At 33.3% G+C, this 20620-nt stretch overlaps 1 protein-coding gene across 11 annotated transcripts in view; it reads right to left on the reverse strand.

Annotated features, from left to right (window-relative positions):
* GPHN (gephyrin) overlaps positions 1-20620 on the reverse strand; it is a 444048-nt gene that overhangs the window by 101792 nt on the left and 321636 nt on the right. For 9 of the 11 annotated variants that reach the window (XM_059693242.1, XM_059693272.1, XM_059693252.1 and 6 more), the window contains one exon: positions 289-331. In XM_059693242.1, coding sequence (XP_059549225.1) covers positions 289-331 — 43 coding nt within the window. Of the gene's footprint in view, positions 1-288; positions 332-2031; positions 2095-20620 lie in introns of all 11 variants that reach the window. The other 2 variants (XM_059693290.1, XM_059693281.1) reach the window with 1 other exon arrangement.

Raw genomic sequence — 20620 nt, forward strand, 5'->3', positions numbered from 1 at the left:
ATTAAAGAAGGTTCCCATCTTAGAATCATAGAGGTGCTCATTATCACCCTAACTAGGAGTGTTATCAAAGTTTTGCTGTTAGCTTGCAAAGACAATTAGAATAAAGGAAACATCCATTACTATATTGATACTAATATTCTTAGAAGGTAAAAGCCCTATTCATATTTTTGATATAAAAGTTACCTATTACCTTCTTCATTCTTTCACCAAAATGACATTTTTAGGTTTCATTCCTGTTGAACCACAAGCTCTGATTCACTAGTCCATCTGAAATAAGGACATACTTACTCGCTCTGAGAATGTTCTCCTTGCTGCTGCACCTGGATTGGACCTGCAAAGAAAGCATAAACTCAGTAATTTAGGGCTTCTAACATAGATAGCCAGATATGTATGTATTCTTATTGGGCAAACTCCTGAGGTCTAGGAGCAAGGGTTCTAGATATCTCAGATATCAGAACATGTTAGTAAAAATATGCTACATTTGTTTTATATATTATTATCCTTTCCTTTAAGTAACCGATTTCCAGAAAAAAATGGGAGTACAATATTATAAATGCGACAGGGTTGTAAAACCAAAAGCAATTTTTTATTTATGTGTATATGAAATTAGCATATGGAAAAAAATTCAAGTTACCACATATTCAGTTGCAAATAAAGACCCTTAATCTTAAGACATTATGTTTATCTATTGACTAGAATAATGCAATTCAAGTATTAAAGTTACAATCAAATATTCTATTGTAATGTTTGTTCCATGTTAATAAGGGGAAAATCCTCAGATACAATATTTATGTGTGATTCTAATAACTTTTGTTATTTATTGCATTTATTAATACTGGTTATAAAAGTTGCACCTGTTTGAAATCAATGATTTCGAATACATTTATTTACCAGTTCTTAGGTGTGTATATATAGTTTATCAATCAGAAACTTTTATGCTTTGATTAAAATATTTTAGTTCAAAGTGGAACATTCTTTTAAATGCTGTAAAACTGTTGAATTCAAGGGCCATGCTGAATGGCACTATCACTTGTTAATTTCAGAGTAAATTGCATTTAAACTCCACACCTCTTCCTCCCATTCCACAGCAGCTTGCCCCAAATGGATATATACACAAAAAATTAATTTCTATAGCTTAACACAATCTACTATTGTAATGAAACAATTTATGAAAGGAATGTTGCAACTTAGGGTGGATTATGGTTGTCCTTCCCTGAAAAAAACAATTGTTAATGTTTAAAGAAACAAAAACATAAACAAAAAAATCACATACACACAAGAAAAACACACACACACCAAAAAAAGAAAAAAAAAAGAAAATAATTCCAGATGTTGAAGTTATTCTCTTTTGGCCCAGATTGTTTAATTAGATTTAAATATTCTATAATGAAGAAGCTAATCTAGAAAATAGTATTCTTATATTATTTTACTCATAAGTTTTATTGGGGAACAATTCTGGACCAAATGGGGAAGAAATCAATGACTATTTAAAGAAAACAATACAGGGAGGAAAACACAAGAGCGAGGAAAAAAAAAAGAAGAGATGGGGGTGGTAACTCTAGCAGATAGAAAAGAAAGTAGGGGTTTACAGAAGGGGACTATATGTTAATGCTATTTCTTATTGAAAATTCATATCAAGAGGGTAAGAATGACGAATGAACTTGCTGCAAGATAAACAAGCAAGTTGACATACCATGGAATGAAAATAAGTGTAACTATACCACTACAGCCTTAAAGGAGAAAATAAACAAACACTAATAGAAAAGTTAATAGACAAGCTTAATAAAGAGATAAACTACATTTTAAAAAGTGATTCAAAGAACATAAGAGAAAGCTAAAGAGTGAGAGAAACATCTGGGAGAGAGAAGAAAAAGAAAGGGGACAATGTTGAAAGACAAAAACAGAGTTCAAAGAAGTCAAATGGAAGTCAAGAAAGTCTTCAACAAGATGTAGAAACAGAAGGAGCCCAAACCCATAGCGCAAAGCAATGTTTGCGAATGGAAAGCAGCTCCTTTGATCAGTAATAGTTACTCTTAAGTCGTAGCCTCTATTCCTCCAGAGTTCATCTTTAAGCCCTTCCAATCTAGAGTGGAGCTAGTGTATGGATAGAAACAAGAGATTTATAATGAACAGAGCAGTTCAGATGAGTAGTTCAAATCTTCTCATCAAATGTTTCAACAGGTTTATATAATGTCTAAATGAAAATGGTGGTGAAGAACTAGCCAGCTTTACCAAAACCAAACAAAAAACAAACCCAAAGCAAAACCACAATAAAAGAACACCGTGTCCCTTCCGTAGATGGCTTAAAAAATTAAAAAGTCCATTCATAGCGTAAATTTAATAAAGAACCCTGACTTGCTTTGTAGCACCTCATTATAGAATTATTTTTTTCCCAAATGGTTTTGGGAGAGAAATTTGGATGATGAAAACAATTCAATTCTGTGAGTCTGTTATTTAGGTTCATAAATTGCCAACAGCAGTATTTGCAATGTTTTCTCATTTATGTTACATTGGCTATTTGACCTAGATTGAGGGAAATCACTTTTAAAATCAACAATTACATAAACTTTAGTGATTTTGAGTATGTATGTAAAAATATTGAGGAAAATAATTTTAAAAATGTAATAATATTTATGCATGTAGCAGATGCCCCTCTCTCTTGTACCATTAAAGTGGTCATCTTTATCTATTTATTTTATAAAATCCCAATATAAAGATTTTACTTAACTCACAATGAAATGGAATTTACTTGAAAGAATAAAGTTGAGAAACAACTATTGTTCTTATTCTCACACATATGAACTATAAAGAAGGTAACACAGGTCTGTCTCAACTTTTATGGCTTATTGTTTTGTTTTATCTTACCCTGGATTTTTACTCAATGTAGAAAAATAAAGTTTGAAAAACAAAATAAAACCAATATTTTGCCCTAATACCAAATTTTTCAGGGATTAAAAATGAAAAATATGGTATTGGATTATCTATTACTTTATTCTATTGGATTAACATCTGACTTTATTGTGTTGACAATGAAGTTCTCTTTCAACTGGAGTCAAAACTACAATAATGGTGTAGAAACGTTGGTGGAGGAAATGAGATGTACAAGACACTCACTGAAAATATAGGTATTCATTTACTAATCAAGACTGCTTTCAGACATCAAATAATTCATTTAATTAATTTCAACATGTGTTTACATGTGTAATATAATTTTGCTGAAGATCATCACATTGCCCATTAACAAATCTTAAAGCCATGAAACAGAAAACAAAAGGGGGGAGAACACGCAATAAATGGTAAGGGAAAAAGTGAAAATGCTTTAAACAAAACTGAGAAAAATTTAACAAACAACCACAATCTTTAGATACAGTTAGAGAAGTGACTTACCTTATGCTTAGGTCATAACAAGAATAGCACAGTGTTTAAAGTCAGCTCTTCATTATGGGAGGTACAATTGAAAGCCATAGGTTATAATAACATGAATTGCTACACAGAAATGAAGACTTTTTCAGCCCAACATGAAAAGCTAACTCTTAAAGGAGAACATTTCAAATTATGTTTAATGCAACATGAAGAACAATTGAGGGTGTAAACATCAAAACACATGAATCTCACACCAATAAGAGAGAGACGGCCCAGTCTCTCAGGAACACAGAAGATTTAATCTGTGATCATAATCTGTGACACATAAGGGAAGGCACATCACTCTAACATTGCATGCATGATGTATAACCATCCACTGACAACGCTCCACCCAAACCCCCATCCCACTCGTACACACAAGCCCACTAAGATACAGGGAAAGAATGTAGTGCCAAGCTGTTATGAAGAAAGCAGGACACACAGAAGCGCAGCAGTGGTCATATGACTTGAGAGGTGTTCTTCCCTTAAACCATCCCATCTCCATGCTTATTTTAAAGAAGCCAGGAAAAGGCCCTCTTCAATGCTGCAGTAGCTACGAGCCCCCAGCATGAAGCTAGTGTGTGGAATTTTGATCACCGTTCCCTGCGATGTCAGGGGCTCTCCAGTGGAAGCCAGATGTGTAACACCAGTTAGTGGGGTATAAATGTATGAATAACAAACACCCTTTCCTTTCTGCATTTCACAGAAATAAGGGAGGAGAGAAACAAATAAATAAAATCCACGTTAAGAATAGGCTCATAACAACATAAAAATGTATAAATATTAAAATAAAGATTACATTTGATTGCAGGTTAACACAACTTAGGTTTCTTAAAAACTTGTCTCTATTTTGCTGCTCACCAGGCTAATTTGTATTTTTCCCCCTGCAAACAGGTGGAATAAATTAATTAATACACTATGACTCATATTGAAAAATTCTGAGCAGTTGGTCAAATGGGGTTAAAGTCAAGAACAAAAGAAATCATCTTTGCGGATCATTAAGAAAGCCCTTTCTATATTTAGCATATTTTTACTGGCCAGCAGTCATATTTAAAATTAGAAATTAAGCTTCTGTATATCTGCTCACTCATATAATCTGGAAAATTCTATGGCAATTTTTTGAAACACCTAATTTAAATTGTAATCTTTTTACATTTTAAAAAGCAAAAAAAACCCCTACCTATTTAGAAATTGTTGCTAACTTTCCTGTGTACAGTGGGGCCTTGACTTACGAGTGTCCCGACTAACGAGTTTTTCGAGATACGAGCCGTCTCTCGGCTGATTTTTTGCTTTGAGTTGCGAGCTAAAATTCTGGTTATGAGCCAGCTTCAGATACCCCACTGCTAGTTGGCGTAGCGAACGTCACAGTGAACGCCACAACATCAGCCCAGCATCACGTGTCATTGTAATGGTGAAAATTGATTTGACATACGAGTAATTTGAGCAATGAGCTCCGTCACGGGAACGAATTAAACTCGTAAGTCAAGGCCCCACTGTACTTTTCTCTACTGTCAATAAAAGATGGGCCAGTAATAGGTCATATCAGCTCATTAGGAAAAATGCAAATTTGCTAATCTGTAATTGAAGATAGTAGTTAACTTCACCTATTTTATTTTTTGTATGAGTTTTGAGTCATATGTGGCATGCAATTTAGTTAGATTTTTAATTGTTCAAAGATCATTTATTTATATTACCATTTTCTCTCTCCCTCATCCTATTCTTTGCAGGTCAGAGCATGTTTACCTTTCTGTTAGCATGTCTTTATTATTTTAGGCTCTGGGTCCTCCTTTAATCTGTTTCCTCTTGGGGAAAATAAAGACTATAGGACTCATGGGAGATAATGCAGGTATCAGTGATTTTAGCTATAAAGGTGGAAACAAATATCAAGAGTTGCTATCAGTGGAGCCACTGATAATTGTGAAATACCGTAATTATACACCCTCTAATTGTAACTTCCTCATCCGCTCAAAATGGAGGCAAATACTTATTTTTAACTCAAAGGAAGAAAAAGTATTTATATACAGTTATGTTTTTCAATAGGAATTGACCAAAACTTTTTGGAAATGTCATAGCCATTTGGCCATATGTACTAGTAGGAATGCAAGTCATATAATCTAAGGCATGGAGCAAAGTCTGAACTAACTCCTCTAGCATAATCCTTGTACGTTTGAACTCTTAGGCCTTAGACAAGCTGTTTACTCTCTCTGGAATATCCTGTTGCTTATTTTCTAATCTAAATACTACTTGTCTTCTAAGATCCAGCCTGAATTGCACCAGGTGCAAAAAATATTCTCCAAGTTCTTAATCAGAAACAATTTCTTCTTTCCCTAAACTCTTTTAATAGCTGTATTGAGATAAAATTTACCTACCATAAAATTCACTCATTTTAGGTATACAGTTTTATGATTTTTAATAAATTTATATGGCTGTACATATATGGCTGTACACCACAATCGGGTTTTAGGTTTACCTAAACTCATAAAGCCTCTTATCTGAACTTCTATTATAAGAGTTACCACAGTTACTAATATTCCAATTATTGATGCGGGTCCCTGAATATACTGTAGGTTGTGGAGAGAAAGGATTTAACTTTAATTCTTGGTATATTCTCTTTCTATCATGTCAAACATAGTACTTTATACACAGTAAATATTAGCCATATTTGAATATTTGTATATTTTGTAGTAATTATAGTTTTTCTAATCTCAGCAGATTAAAAATGATTTCTCATCAGTATGATCATATCCACTCCTGTACTAACTTAAAAATAGTTTTTACTTATTTGGGTCTGCTAATATTAAGAGATATAATATGAAAAGTATGTGAATTATATCTAAAAAATATATGGGTAACCTACAGAATGATCTTAAAAGTTTGGAAAACACATTACTATTATTATTACTTAAGGTTATTGGAGTCCAATAAAAGTAATCCTATACCAAAAGTTTCAGTTTAGGTTAAGAAGATTCCTTATTTTCTAAGAGAACAGGATGTTCTATATCTCAGAGTCAGGTCAGTAGAATGAGAGATAATAAAGATTTCATTTTAATTTTTCTATCTTGTTAAATTTATTTAAGAATAATCTGTCTACAAAAGCACAAACTTTACTGAATGCCATTTACTCATAAAAATAAAACTTAAGAAGATAGAAAAAAAGAACCTCCTTGGCGTTTCCTCTGATTATTTGCCTCTTTAGCCTACCCCAAACCAGAAAGGTTTGATTTAAACAAATTAAGCCAATGCTACAATCACAGATTCTTAAATTCTATTTCTTTCTTTTCCAACTTCTTATAACAAAAATGGATAATTGGTCTACAAATACTCTATTCCATAGTTCCATTCATTCATCACTTTATCTATAAATTTGGATACAAGTACTGGGCTCATCTGATCCTGATAACAACTCATTTGTGTTCAGTTAGGTTTATGATATCACAACACAAATGCAACTACAGAACTAAAGTTTTTGATTTATTTATGACATGAAAGGCAGTATGATAACAGGTATGGTTTCTAATATTGATTTTTTCCCCTTTTCCTAGCTTTTTGGCCTTAGACTCAACAATCAACACCTCAAAGTTTTAATTTCCTAATCCATAAAATGGGGGAAAATTAAGTAGGATAATGTATGTGAAGGTGAAACTACTATAGATGAAAAAGAGCAATACAGATCTATGTTATTGTTATTATCCTTATGTATGTTGGTAGAATCTGAGGAACAATGAGAATAAAGAATTTGCTTCAGATTATGCCACAAATCAGTAACAATATAATGGCCAATTTCTAGACTATGGTTCAAAAAAGGCTGAGATAAGGTCTAAGGTTATCTTTGCAAGGATTGATCTGCTTTTGCTTTGTATGATTTTAGATAAGTTACCTCATTTCTATGGAACTTAGTTTCCTCAACTGCAAAATGAGGATATTTTCAGGGGTTTGAATTGAGGTTGATGGACCCCTTGAGAGAATCTGTGGATATTTGTCAGGGGGGTCCATTTACTGGAATAAAGAAAAAATATTTATAATTTTTATATTCATCAAACTAAATAAATTTTAGCATTTTCTTTCATTATGAGCATATGTGACAAGCCACAATAATATTAGCAGAACCTATTGCTTTGAATTATTATGAGTATCTTAAAATATTGTCATGTTCATCAAGATTTCAAATAACAGTCGTCTAATTACTAACAGGTTTTATTATCTAATGGACAAAGCAGTATTTTATCATAACTTATTTTATACATATTTTGATAATGATTTCAATTAGTTCTCTTTGTAATTCTATATATTTATATATTTAAAATATATATATATATATTTTTTTTTTTGAAAAGAAGAGTGTAGACTTTGCCAGATTCCCAAATAGGTTCAGGAGAAAAAAACAGTTAAAAAACTGTGTACTAGATAATTTCCAAGCTTCCTTTTATGTCTAGAATTTTGTAGCTCTAGAAATCTTTCCTATCTTTATATGCTGCTCTTTATCAATTTATATATAAAAGATGTCCTTATACTTTTGAAAAATTATGTAAAATTGGTCTCTGAATTAAGAAATTACCATTTAGTAGACCCCATACAAAACAAAAAAGGAATATGGTTATTAAAAAGTTATAAAGACCTCAGACTTAAAAAAACAAAAAGAAAGAAAATCTGGCCCTAGCCAGTTTGGCTGAGTAGATAGAGCGTCGGACAGTGGACTGAAAAGTCCCGGGTTCAATTTCATTCAAGGGCACATGGCTGGGTTGAGGGCTTCATCCCCAGTAGGGGGCATGCAGGAGGCAGGTGATCAATGATTCTCTCTCATCACTTATGTTTCTATTTCTCTCTCCCTCTCCCTTCCTCTCTGAAATCAATAAAAAATACATTAAAAAAAGAAAATCTGTTTTACTTGCTCTTTTTCCATTGGTTTAGATAAATAGTTATATGGAATCATTTAACAGCCATCACATTTAAAACTAACCAAATGTAAACGTACACACACACACACACACACACACACACACACACAGACACTTCTATAGCTAATTATTCTTTGAACTCTTAGTCATGTGTTGATCACAAAGAGAGAGCAACAATTCTATTATCTATGTACTAGTGGCCTGGTGCGCAAATTAGTGCACATAGAAAGGAAATTAATTAGAAGAATTATTTTAATATCGCTATTCGCCCTTTCTCTATAATAGAAGTGTCAACCAAATTTATGACCAACAATGACAGGTGGAAACACACACATGTGATAGGTGCCAGTAGAGCTTTATATGTATCGTGAATGCACGAGTCAACTTAGCCTTTATAGATATAGAACAAACTTGCTTAACTAGACCTGCTTTCTGATTTAGCAAAACTTTTTCCAGCCCAGTGAAGCACCCAAACTTCTCTTTCAGGTAATTGTCAGCAACACAGTAATTGTCAACAACACAGCAGTAAAGATCAATACGAAGCAGATTATTATTGTAGATCATGCAGGGAGAACAAAGGGTAAAATATTTAACTGCAGCAGTGTTTGACTATATTCTGTGCAGTGAGAAAACCTGAAGTGATTTTCAAGGTCCACCATTTCTTACTTCTTTTCAGTCGAGTCAAGTTCCTAAGCTTTTAAAATCTCCATTTTCCAGCTAATGAAAAGAAAATGGGATTCTACTGAGTCTCCTATCTACCTACTCCAGGGCTTCTGTGAGGATCAAATGAAATGAGGCAGGGGAAAACGCTTCACAGACATTTGGTTACAGTGTAAAGTGTTTCCACCTGGCTATAAAGCAAGTCATGTTCCTGGGCTGAAGAAACTGTAAGGAGGCTGGTCATTGCTAGGGAGAGGAAGCCAGGTGTTGCTATGTGATGTCATTACCCAGACAGTGGGAAGGACACTTAGCTTATTAGCCTTTTATATATATTGATAATGTAAGTCTTTGAAGGTGCACAGACAGTATTTATAAGCAATACAATTTTGTAAATCTTTTCCAGAGGATTATTCTTAAATGTTTTTCCATGGTTGTATAAAATATTATTGTCTTAAATTCCCGAGCTTCTTAAGTCTTGGGTAAATGTGAAGAATTCTTTTTGTTTTCAGGATTGACCTCTTCTAAAGTAAGTCAGAACTATAACAGGCACAGAGTTGTTGAAGTGGATTATATTTTTCATTGTAAATCAAAAGCCCATTTATGGTGCTGCATAGGTAACTTGGTGAGTTCCTTATTCCTAAAGAGAATAATATAATATGTAGAACATAACTGGTTATCACCAGGTCTAAAGGGAATATGAATACGAACATCAATGATGAATATTCTTAATGTATTTCCTATATAAAGCTTTAGTTATAAATTGAGCCACTATCAATCACCTCTAGAAAATTTGTAATCTCTGGCTGATTTCCCCTTGGTAACAACAATATTTTTGAGTTGATGTTTGTTCTGAGAATTTTAATGTTGAATATGATAAATAGGAGGAAAATATATTACCTAGTTGTATATGTAAAACAAAGCTAAATAAAATATATTTTTACTAATAGGGATTTGGGATTATTCATAACACTATTTCTCAATCTTCAGATGAATAACTGATTATTTTACAAAGATATTTATATCCATTCTAGAGATGAAAAAGCAAGGATTGTTACTGGCTTTAGATCACACAGTAAAGTAGGGAAGGGGAGCAAAATATGCCACCCTGAAAAGTTCTCCTTTAGCATGTGGATTATTTTGAGTTGAGGCAATCATGATCCAGCAGACTCAAGAAAAACTTTCACCTCTCTTACCTACCAAAAAAAATTTGATGTGGGGGAGAGGGGGCTAGCTCAGAGAAAGAGACAGCTGTTACCAGAGGGAACTTTCATTTGAATAATCTATCTGTATGGCAGGGCAAACATCTAATTACCAAACATCTGCTATTCTTATTGTCTTGTGAATTACCTCCTACCCTTTGAAGCCTCAGGCCCCCATCCCATTCCTTGGCTCAGGAAGATATATAAGCCTCAAATGCCTGACTTGATGTTGGTCTCATATCTTTATGGGACTCCCATATGCACAAAATTAAAAATTTTTCTCCTGTTAATCTATATTACATCAATTTGATTATTAGAACAGCCAAATAACCTAGAAGGGTAGAATATTGCTATGCAATTAGGGATTATATTTTCAGGATGAAGTTTCATTTTAGACACTTTTTTTTTTTTAAAGAAAAAGCTAAATAGTCATGTGTAGGAAGAAGTGAATTAGAAGGGGTATTCTTTCTTAGAACATTGTTAAATTTAGGCTTACAGGTAGTTTAAGTTGTTTTAGACCACTTTAATTACCTTGCAAAAATATGCATTTGCTCTATATATATTGCTAGTTCTGCCCCTTCATACCAGTATAAGTTCACATTCATATAACTCATTCATATAACTCACCCCTGTATTTAGTACATATACACATACAGTATTTGTGTGTGTATTCTCTCTCCATCAGCACATACCCCAAATCCTTCAAATCATGCTACTAAATAAGTATTTTAAAAATAAATATAAGCAGGAATATATCAAGGTATCACAGAAGCAAAAGGGGTCCTAAAAATACAGCATCATTCAAATGCAGGGTCAATATATGCCACACATGTAGAAAGAATATCTTTCTAAATTTCTAACATATAATGTACTATTTTCCTATAATTATAATCCTATGCAAAGGGAACTTGAGCTTTGTAATAACTTTTAAAAAATGTTAAAAGATCTAAAGACATTATAATAAACATTAATATTTGTTAAATCTAGATGGTCAGCATATGGGTGTTTGTTATTTATTCTTTGTTATATATTTGAAGTATTTCATTAAAAAAATGAGAACTGTAACAAAAAAGAGAAAAAAGGGAACTGATTCACCAAAGGATATTTAAATGAGGTTGTGGATATCAAGAAACCCTTTAGCTTAGATTTCTCAAATTCAGAATTTGGGATCACCTGGATATTCTTTTGCCCTTTTTATTCTATAACAAACACAATGCCAATGTTTTCAAACCATATGTTTTTCCTATTTTTCCCCCTTGGCTAAGTATATATTGAACTGAGAATGCTGTTTAGCTGTTACCACTGTCCTTGACTGTTTTGCCATTCACCAATTTACTCCCTTTACTCTTCTCAGGGTTGCTTCAGGGAGCTTTGCTATTCCTTTCATTGCTCACTAATTGCATAAGGAATACAATCAAGTCAAACTGCAGAAACACATCCACCAGGTTTTCCAACTCTTAAATCTCTTATATACTAATTGTTCTTAAAACTTTCCACATAAGTTATTCTTTAAAGATAATTATTCCTTCTATATATGCTTCTTTATTTACTTTACAGTCTCAATAGAATTCCCTTTCTACTCTCCTCGATACACCATCCTATTATTTCTTTTCATTAAATGTCAACAGTATTTAACATGGGGAAGTTCAAAGGTAATTTTTTTCTCTTTGCTTATCAATATTCTTTACTGAATATGTGAAAAACAAGTCAAACATTATTCAAAATGAAAGAAAAATAGAAACTGCTATTGAAAATGATACATTTGATTAAATTTTTTAAAATTCAAACCTCTTAGTATAGTATAGATTGACCATTATTTTATTTGTTCAAATCAGTCTCACTCAATTGTTGATAGATTTATTCTGAGCCATCAATACATCCTTCCGCAGTCCTTTCCCTGTATACACATCTACAATAAAATATTTAGGATTATTTTACAGTCTATAATCATAGAACAATTTTGAAATTAACTGGCTTTACTAATCTGTAATCCTAAACTCATTATTACCATTACGTTTTAACTCAACTAAGCTGAAAAAGGCACAGATATTCTTTTCATAAATAGTATTTTCACAGGGCCACTGCATGACTTAAAATTTTTATAGGTATAAATGTTATACCTAATTAATTCATGCTAGTTTCTTTCAGATTATCTGTCCCATATTCCTGTGAGATAGCTCGCCTAGAATATAGGCACAATATATGGCTGTTATTTATTCTTTGCCATATTTAAATACTAAAGCAGCTATGCTCATCCCATTTTGTTTCTTTATAGCAAGCTGAGATACACATATTCATATAAACAATTATTAAAGTTCATACTCTTTATCACTGGCTGAGATGGGTTGGGTTATTTATAGAAAAAGGAAAGAAAAATAGGAAACAGGTAGAGATATAAAGATAGGTCATTTCTATTAAAAAACACATATACACAGGAAAGAAAAGCACAGAAAAGAGTGAAATGTAGGGAACTGCAGTAAGAAAATGGGTGAATGTAAATTACAGAATACCAAAGAACAGAACAGGGATTCTTATATGTTATTTTCCTCTTTATACTTCTTATTTCAACCTTAAAACACCAATATCATCTGTGATCTGACATTTTCTTTTCAAGTAATAGGCCAGAGTCAAAAGACATAGCTTATAAAAATTTAAAAGGTGTGTGTCAGAGTAATAACAGGTATTTTGAACCACATCATGACTTAAGAGCAATAGCAACATTTCTCTTTGTGGATGGGATATTTAAAAGAAAGCCAAAGTGACTTCAAACATTAAGGCAATGACATAGTATAGCTACATCTACCAGGATAAATAACTCAATAAAGAACAGGTAGATAATTCTAGCTGGGGAATATTTCAGAACAAAGCGTTGAAACAGAGCTCAGTTATATCTAAAAGTTAGGTAACTGCAAATGAAAGGACAGTGATATAGAATGACTGAAACAGTGGTACTTATATATGCCCAAGAATTCTTTAGAAATGCTACAATCACTGACCTGTAACAATGAGAATGGCTATAGAGACCCTTGCTAAAATATATATGGCGGCAGTTGAGGTTGAATGAATAACGCAATATTATTTTGACTTGGCTTTAAAAACCAACAACATATTTTCATTGATTTCAGAGAGGAAGGGAGAGAGAGAGATAGAAACATCAATAATGAGAGAATCATTGATCAGCTGCCTCCTGCACATCCGCTACTAGAGATTGAGCCTGAAACCCAGACATGTGCCCTGACCAGGAATCTAACAGTGACCTCCTGGTTCAAAGGTTGGCATTCAATCACTGAGCCACACAGGCCAGGTTTGAAGTGTCTTTTGAACTCTTAAAATGTGCTACGTGGCTCTAAAATAGATGAACCAGGGTGAGTACAGATAAACTTGCTATATATAAAGGGAAATGAGCTAATGGAGGTCATTTAGATAATTCTGAGCTTCTGGTCATATAACATTTTTTGTTTGTTTGTTTAAATTTCATTAGCCTACATATCAAAGACTGGAGTAATTGACAGTTGTGTGGTCCAATTACTGTACTCACACTGATTTTCTTTGGGAACATCCAGTTATAAATTAAGCAACATAATAATAATTCATGTTCATAAAAATGATTTAGGAATATAAAGATTAAATGCCCAATTTCAGGAACATTCATTTTCTTCCTATCTTTTCAAAATAAAACTTTAAAGTAAAAGGGAAACAGGAATATTTTTTCCACTTGGAAAAACAGCATCTAATTTATTTTATTTTCTAGTAAACAAAAGATGCATACATGAAATAAGATGAATACTTACTAGAATTAATGAAAGGTATTGATCACATGATAGTTAAATCAATGCTTCTAATACACAGTTAAAATATCAAAGGCAATTATAAAGTTTGTTTAACCAGTTAACTGCCATAATATTTTGAATTTAATTAAAAAAGGTCCTCTGCTTGTGTCTATAGTCGCTTATGGTGTACAAATGGTTTAAAAACAGTTTGGCACTGTTATGGATATAAAGGAGTTAAGACATGTTTGATATATTTAAAGCTGTATGATTGGGCTGGGAAATTGATAAGACAAAGTCGGTCTTAATTTGACCCAATTACTTCAGACTCTGAGTCAAATATTTGAGCTTGAAGACTGACTCAACATTTCCTCATACATCTCTTTCAAACCTCCTTTTTTCTCTTTCTTACTCTCCCACTCATGTGCATTCTTTGAAGGATGCCTACCACCACAACTGAGAAGTACCAGTGACTAATTTAGCAGCCTCTGACTGCAGAAGACCATTTTTACCTCAGTGCCCACTTTTATTCTTGCGGCATTCCCTTCTCTGTCAAGTACTGTATAGAAGGCCATCATCTATTACTGCAGCTTCAATACTAAATTCAAAGGACTAGATTGCTAAAGGAATTTTTCTTTTGGTGAGATACATACACAACAGTCTTCTCAAAGAGCCATGTATTAGCTCATGTCATGCTTCTCATAGAAAACAGCTGGCATCGCAGCCCAAACAGAATTAGATTTAAATGCTGTGTGTTGATATAGCAGCAAGTTGCCAAAGAGGGGGAAAAAATAAAAGCATCAAGCCCAATTTTTATGACTCTAGGCAATATTGAGTGCAGAATGGCATGGACAAAATTTCAAAAATAGACCCTTCTGTTCTTATCCTAAGGCAAACTTAGAAATAGGACAAGGAAAACTGCTAATATAATTTAAAACTATGGCTATAAAAGTCCATGTGAATCTGAATTTCATTCAGGATTTCATGGAACATGATTCCAAAAATATCTTTAAGGTCTTTCTGAATTCACACTTGTTCTTTAAGTTGCTACTCATGGTCTGCAACTATTTGATAGGAGAAATTATAATAAGTGATCTTTTTTTTAAATACTAAAGCAGAAAATGGAAAGAAAAACTGTTTCCTTTCCCCCCCTATCTTCTCCTTTCACTCCATCCTTCCTCTCTTTTTCTTTTTTAAAATTAAAAACATTTGAGTAGTAATATACCACTCTCAATTCCAAGGAATATATTCAATATTAGTTTTCCTATGTATAATACAGAGCCAATTGTTTTATTATAAAATAATCTTATTTTATATAATAATTTTATTATGTTTAATAATCCTTTGCTTTCTGTAGTAACAAAAGTCAGATGAAAATTAGGTCAAAAGCATTTACATTTCAAAGGCTGTATGTGACTTCAATTTATCATCCAATGCACTGATATTTACTCCTCCATATAAAATATCTCACTTACAAACCGAATATGGGTTTGGATACACAAAATATTTAGGCTAAAGAGAAGTCAGTATGATAAGAATGAGCACACCTATAAAATACTGACATCATATACCTGTAATTATACAAGTTGAACTTTTCAAAGCTAATGGAAAGGACATTAAGATGACATTCTCCATTTTTTATTTCTAGTGTAGCCTCTTGATGATGATAGGGTACCTTGGGGAAACCCCCCTAACATTTCTCTATAATTTTTAATTCTGTAATTCTTGTCAAAAATGAGAATAAAATACTATTCCTGGCTGGTTAGCTCAGTTGGTTAGAGTGTTGTCCTCATATGCCAAGGTTGCAGGTTTGATCTCCAATCAGGGCACATATAAGAAGCAACCGATGAATGCATAAACAAGTGGAACAACAAATCTCTCTCTCTAAGCACTAATTTAAAAATAAAAAAAAATAAAAAAATGAGAATAAAATAATTCTGTCTTAGATGCAAAAAGATAAAATAGAGTTGAAAAGGTTTTGAATAATAGGCATAACACTATTATTAAGAATGTAAACATTACAGATTAATGTACATTGGAGAATGACAGCCACAATTGTAAAGTGGGGTAGGAAACATTTATTAGATAACACATGGGAAAGACTACTTGTATGATTAAAATGAATTACATAGAATTCAAAATATGCCCTTATATTGAATTGAGTGGACTCAAAATACATTTCTCAAATTCCTTTTTGTAGATTATATCTCTTTTGCATATGCTATTCATTCTGACCTATGGTGTTTGCTGAGTTCTTTCTCAATGTCTCATATACCACTCAAATGTATTTGGTAACTTAGAGCAGAGAAGAGCATTTGAAGGGTGAAAATTTGCATTCTTCTCCAATAAGTAATGTTAATAGTAATATCATGCTTTGCCTTTATCTCTCCTTTCCAAAGAGGTCTGCACTAGGCAAATAAATTAAATAAGGCTTTCCATCAAGTTAGAATAACTGACACCATCTCTGTATAGGAAAAAATATGGCCTAAAGAAATATTATGGCATTTTTAAAGTTATATAATAAGGCCTCAAGATCTCAAATCTATTCTAGAAAAATCTGCCCTAAGCAAGTTCTTTTTTGGGACTTGACAATAATTTGGTGAATTATAAAATAACCCCCCATGACTATTTTGTGAACACAGAGCCCAAGAATGATGATTTTCCTACAGACTTTTTTGATGCTAACACTGAATAGTTTTAATTTTCAGCTTGAATACAAAGAATATGATTTTTTAAAAAAATACAGACAATATCCAATTTGTAAAATTCTTAAGTGAAGCCCTATTTAAAATTTTTACTACATTCTCTATATAACTAATAAAGCAATATCTTCTCTGTAGCAGAGATGCCCAATCGATACTTGATTAATCATAACTTATTGGTAATGTTAGAAAAACTCAAGGTATAAATAATCAAGTAGAAAAAAACACAATGATAGCAATTTCAATTTTTACATTCACCTAGGACATCAAATTCATTACAGCCCTGGCTGAGTGGCTTAGTTGATTGGAGTAACATACTGTATACCAAAAGGTTTCAGGTTTGATTCCTAGTCAGGGCACATATCTAGGTTGTGGGTTCAATCCCTGGTCGGGTCATAAGGGAGGCAACTAATCAATGTTTCTCTCTCACATTGATGTTTCTCTCTCTCTCCCTCTTCTCCTTTCCTCTCTCTCTAAAATCAATAAAAACATATCCTCGAGAGAGGATTAAAAAAAATTAATTACAAACTTTAACCTCAAAGTATGTTTTTGTTTTTTTAAATCTGCATTTTGGTACTCTGACTGAACTTAATGTAGAAAACGAAATGAGCAGAGGATAATCAAGATCAAACTCCTTTAAACTGGTACTATTAAAACTTTAACAGGATTAAAAATCCTGTTTGCTACATTCATGATAAATTAGCTTTCTCATGAACAGACCAGGTAGTAGAAATAACCTCTTTTAATTCAGAGTCAGACATCTATCTTTCTCAGTTGGTTCAAACACCTATATATTGTTTACAAGATACTAAGGACATAGAAGGCACTTAATAAGTCAGAAAAATCAGCATTCATTAGGAAGAGGTATTAGAAATGACACCACACTATAAAAACTTACTGAAATTTAACTATACAGGTATAAACCACTGATATAAATGTCCAATTTATAATTTCATTCAACAATGGTTGATGCTGCTGTGAAGAAGTCCTTGCCCCCAATTGCCAGAGTTTCCCTCTCCCTTTCCCTTCCATCATAATGAGTATTCTAAGGAAGATGTCCCAGGTGAGCTGTTGGAGGAAGAAAACAGAATGTAAGACATGTTGCTGTTTAGAATTTGTCAGGGTAAAAATGCCTTGGAGTAAGCTGGATTTTATTAGAGGTTAAAATGCATTTTCTCAAGAAATAATGTTACAAATAGTATAAAATCCCTAAATTAATCCTTATATTTTGACCCTCAATTCAATTAAACTATAGTGCTATTTCAACTTGTTAAGGGTAATATAAACTTTTGAGTGCTAGCCTAGAAATCTGGTCACTATAAGTTACTTTCCTGGCAAAATGCTTTGCCCCACTTATAAGGCAAGTGCTTGTAGAGTATCTGTATATATAAAAGCCTAACAGGTTCGACCTGCCGACCGGCTGCTATGATGCGAACTGACCACCAGGGGGCAGACGCTTAACGCAGGAGCGGAAACCACGGGCATGGAAATGATGGAATAGACTGGGAATCTCAGAGGGCAGCGGGGAGGAGGGAGGGCAGGAAGAGATTAACCAAAGAGCTTATATGCATACTAGAGGTCCGGTGCATGAATTCGTGCAGTGGTGGGGTACCTCGGCCTGGCCTGTGGGGATTGGGCCAAAACTGGCTCTCCAACATCCCCCAAGGGGTCCCAGATTGCAAGAGGGTGCAGACTAGGCCAAGGGACCCACTGGTGCATGCACCAGGCCTCTAGTGACATATAATGGAATTCAAGGACAATATAATGAATATAATGATGGTGTTCAGGACATACTACCCCCAAATATGGCACTTTGGCATACTCAATTTTTTAAAATGGAGAAGTTTAAGAAAACGGCAGAAGCAAGAAGGTCTTTCTGTCTCTCCCTTGCCCTTCTCCCCTAAAGCAGGTCATAAGACCTTTAAGTGAGAGGTGCCCTCCCTATAGCGTAAGGAAAGGAGCATCCTTATCTCTAAGATGAGGGGGCACTGAGAAGAATCAGAACAAACAGGCCTTGCTAAGTTTCCCCCATTTACTACCCTTAGCTCATATTCTTTGCCCTATCCTTTTTCCCCCAACAAATACTCACTTATTATCAAAACTATCATAAAAGCACACAGGCTTAACTATTTCTTTGGTCTTCATGTTGCTATGAAGGCTCCTATGTCATGTAAAATTTATAGAAATGATGCTGTATGGTTCTCTCCTGTTAACCTTTATTAGGTTAATTTTCAGACCCAACCAGGGACCATAACAGTGTCAAGGAAAATATTTTCCTGCCCTAAAATAACAATTATAATAAAAAGTACTATTCTTATTAGCAATAATCTTTAGTGAAGTGGTGTATAGGTGTGCTAAATAATGCGGACACTAAAAAGGAAAGTGATTTTGGAGAAAAAAAAACAAGATAATCTGGGAAAGATAGTCAACTGGCTAAATGAAAAGAAATAGATGTTCATATATAGCATATTCAACATACTTGACCATGACTAGGAAAAAGAAGCAAGCAGGAATGTGTATAAGTGTTCATGTTAAGTTAGGTAAAGTTGATAGTGAAGTTAATAATACTTGATTTTTCAGTCAGTGTGGCTAACCATATGTAAAACATATTTTACTGCATGACAAATGTAGCAGCTACTATGTCTAACAGGTAGTTCAAACTAAACATAACTTTACCTTTGTACCTCTAGTATATATTTATTGAGTACTTACACACATCAGGCACTGTATCAACCAGTATTAAGTGATTAAATACATAAAGTACACTTAACAGGAAGTATTATTCCCATTTTATAGAAAAATGAAGTGCAGACAAGTTAACTTTCCTAAGATTGCAAAGCTAGTAAGAGGCAGGGTTGGATTTCAAATCCAGGGCTGGGATTCAAATCTAGCCCAAACACAAAATTTTTTAAGCATTATGTTAAATTCATCTTCAGTAAATTTACTTCAAGACTGTGAGAAAACCAATAAATATTAATAACTGCCAAAACATGAACATCTTTGGAATATGGTGAGAAGCTGGTTAATCTTGATTCTTTCAGAAAAATAATTTTAGAAAAATCAAACACATGACTCATATTCTCAAATCTTAAAATAGACATGGTAAGCATGAAGCTATTTAGGTATTTTAGTATCCGCAAAAAATGGCAATAAGAAGAATTCCCAAAGAAGAAATTTTAAGTATGGCTTTAAATGACAACTGGTTTCAAGAAATACTTAATTACTTAAAGAGTAGAGAAAGAATTAATATGTTTCTCAACTCTGGAAGAGAATTTTGCCTGATGCACTATACATGCACTGTATGTAATAAATTAGCTTCTCCTTTATGAATATAGACTGGTACCATCTTCATAGAAGTTTGAGAAAACAGCCACACAAATAACTTGTTCTGTGGTTTAGATGAGAAATCCCAGTTGAAAAAGGAAGTGATTTTGAACGGGGGAAAAATGTTGACCAGAGAAAACTGATAATTCTATTTGCCAAAGTCCAGGATACACATTTCATTGCACTGAAATGCATGTTTGTATGAACAAGTAAAAGAAAATTTACATTGCTGATAGTCAAGAAGATACTTTCTGAATCTTTAAAATTTAGACCAGGTTTGGTGATAAACTAAAACTGTCTGTAAATCTATGGGTATGAACCACAGCAGGGTGTGACCACGAGCTGCTGAGTATTCCTGCTCTGTAATTTGCAGGCAGCTGTGCAAGTATACATATACTACCTCACATATAGAAGAGACAATTGGGTTAATTAAGAAAGAAGAAGACAAATGGAGACAAAATGCAGGCTGTGGTGGATAAGGGCACATGAAAGAAAAGAATTATGGGCATCAGCCCAGTAAGGAGTAAAAATCACCGATGTAAATTGTCCTCAATATTGAATAGAGAGCAATAAAAAATAAAGTCCCTGGGAATTTATATGTTGATCCTTCTTTAGACTTAAATTGCCTACCAATACTCCCTTTGTGTCTTGGTAATAAATAACGAAATGAA

This window comes from Myotis daubentonii, chromosome 1 (genome assembly GCF_963259705.1).
Source record: "Myotis daubentonii chromosome 1, mMyoDau2.1, whole genome shotgun sequence".
In the NCBI taxonomy this organism is placed as follows: Eukaryota; Metazoa; Chordata; class Mammalia; order Chiroptera; family Vespertilionidae; genus Myotis; species Myotis daubentonii.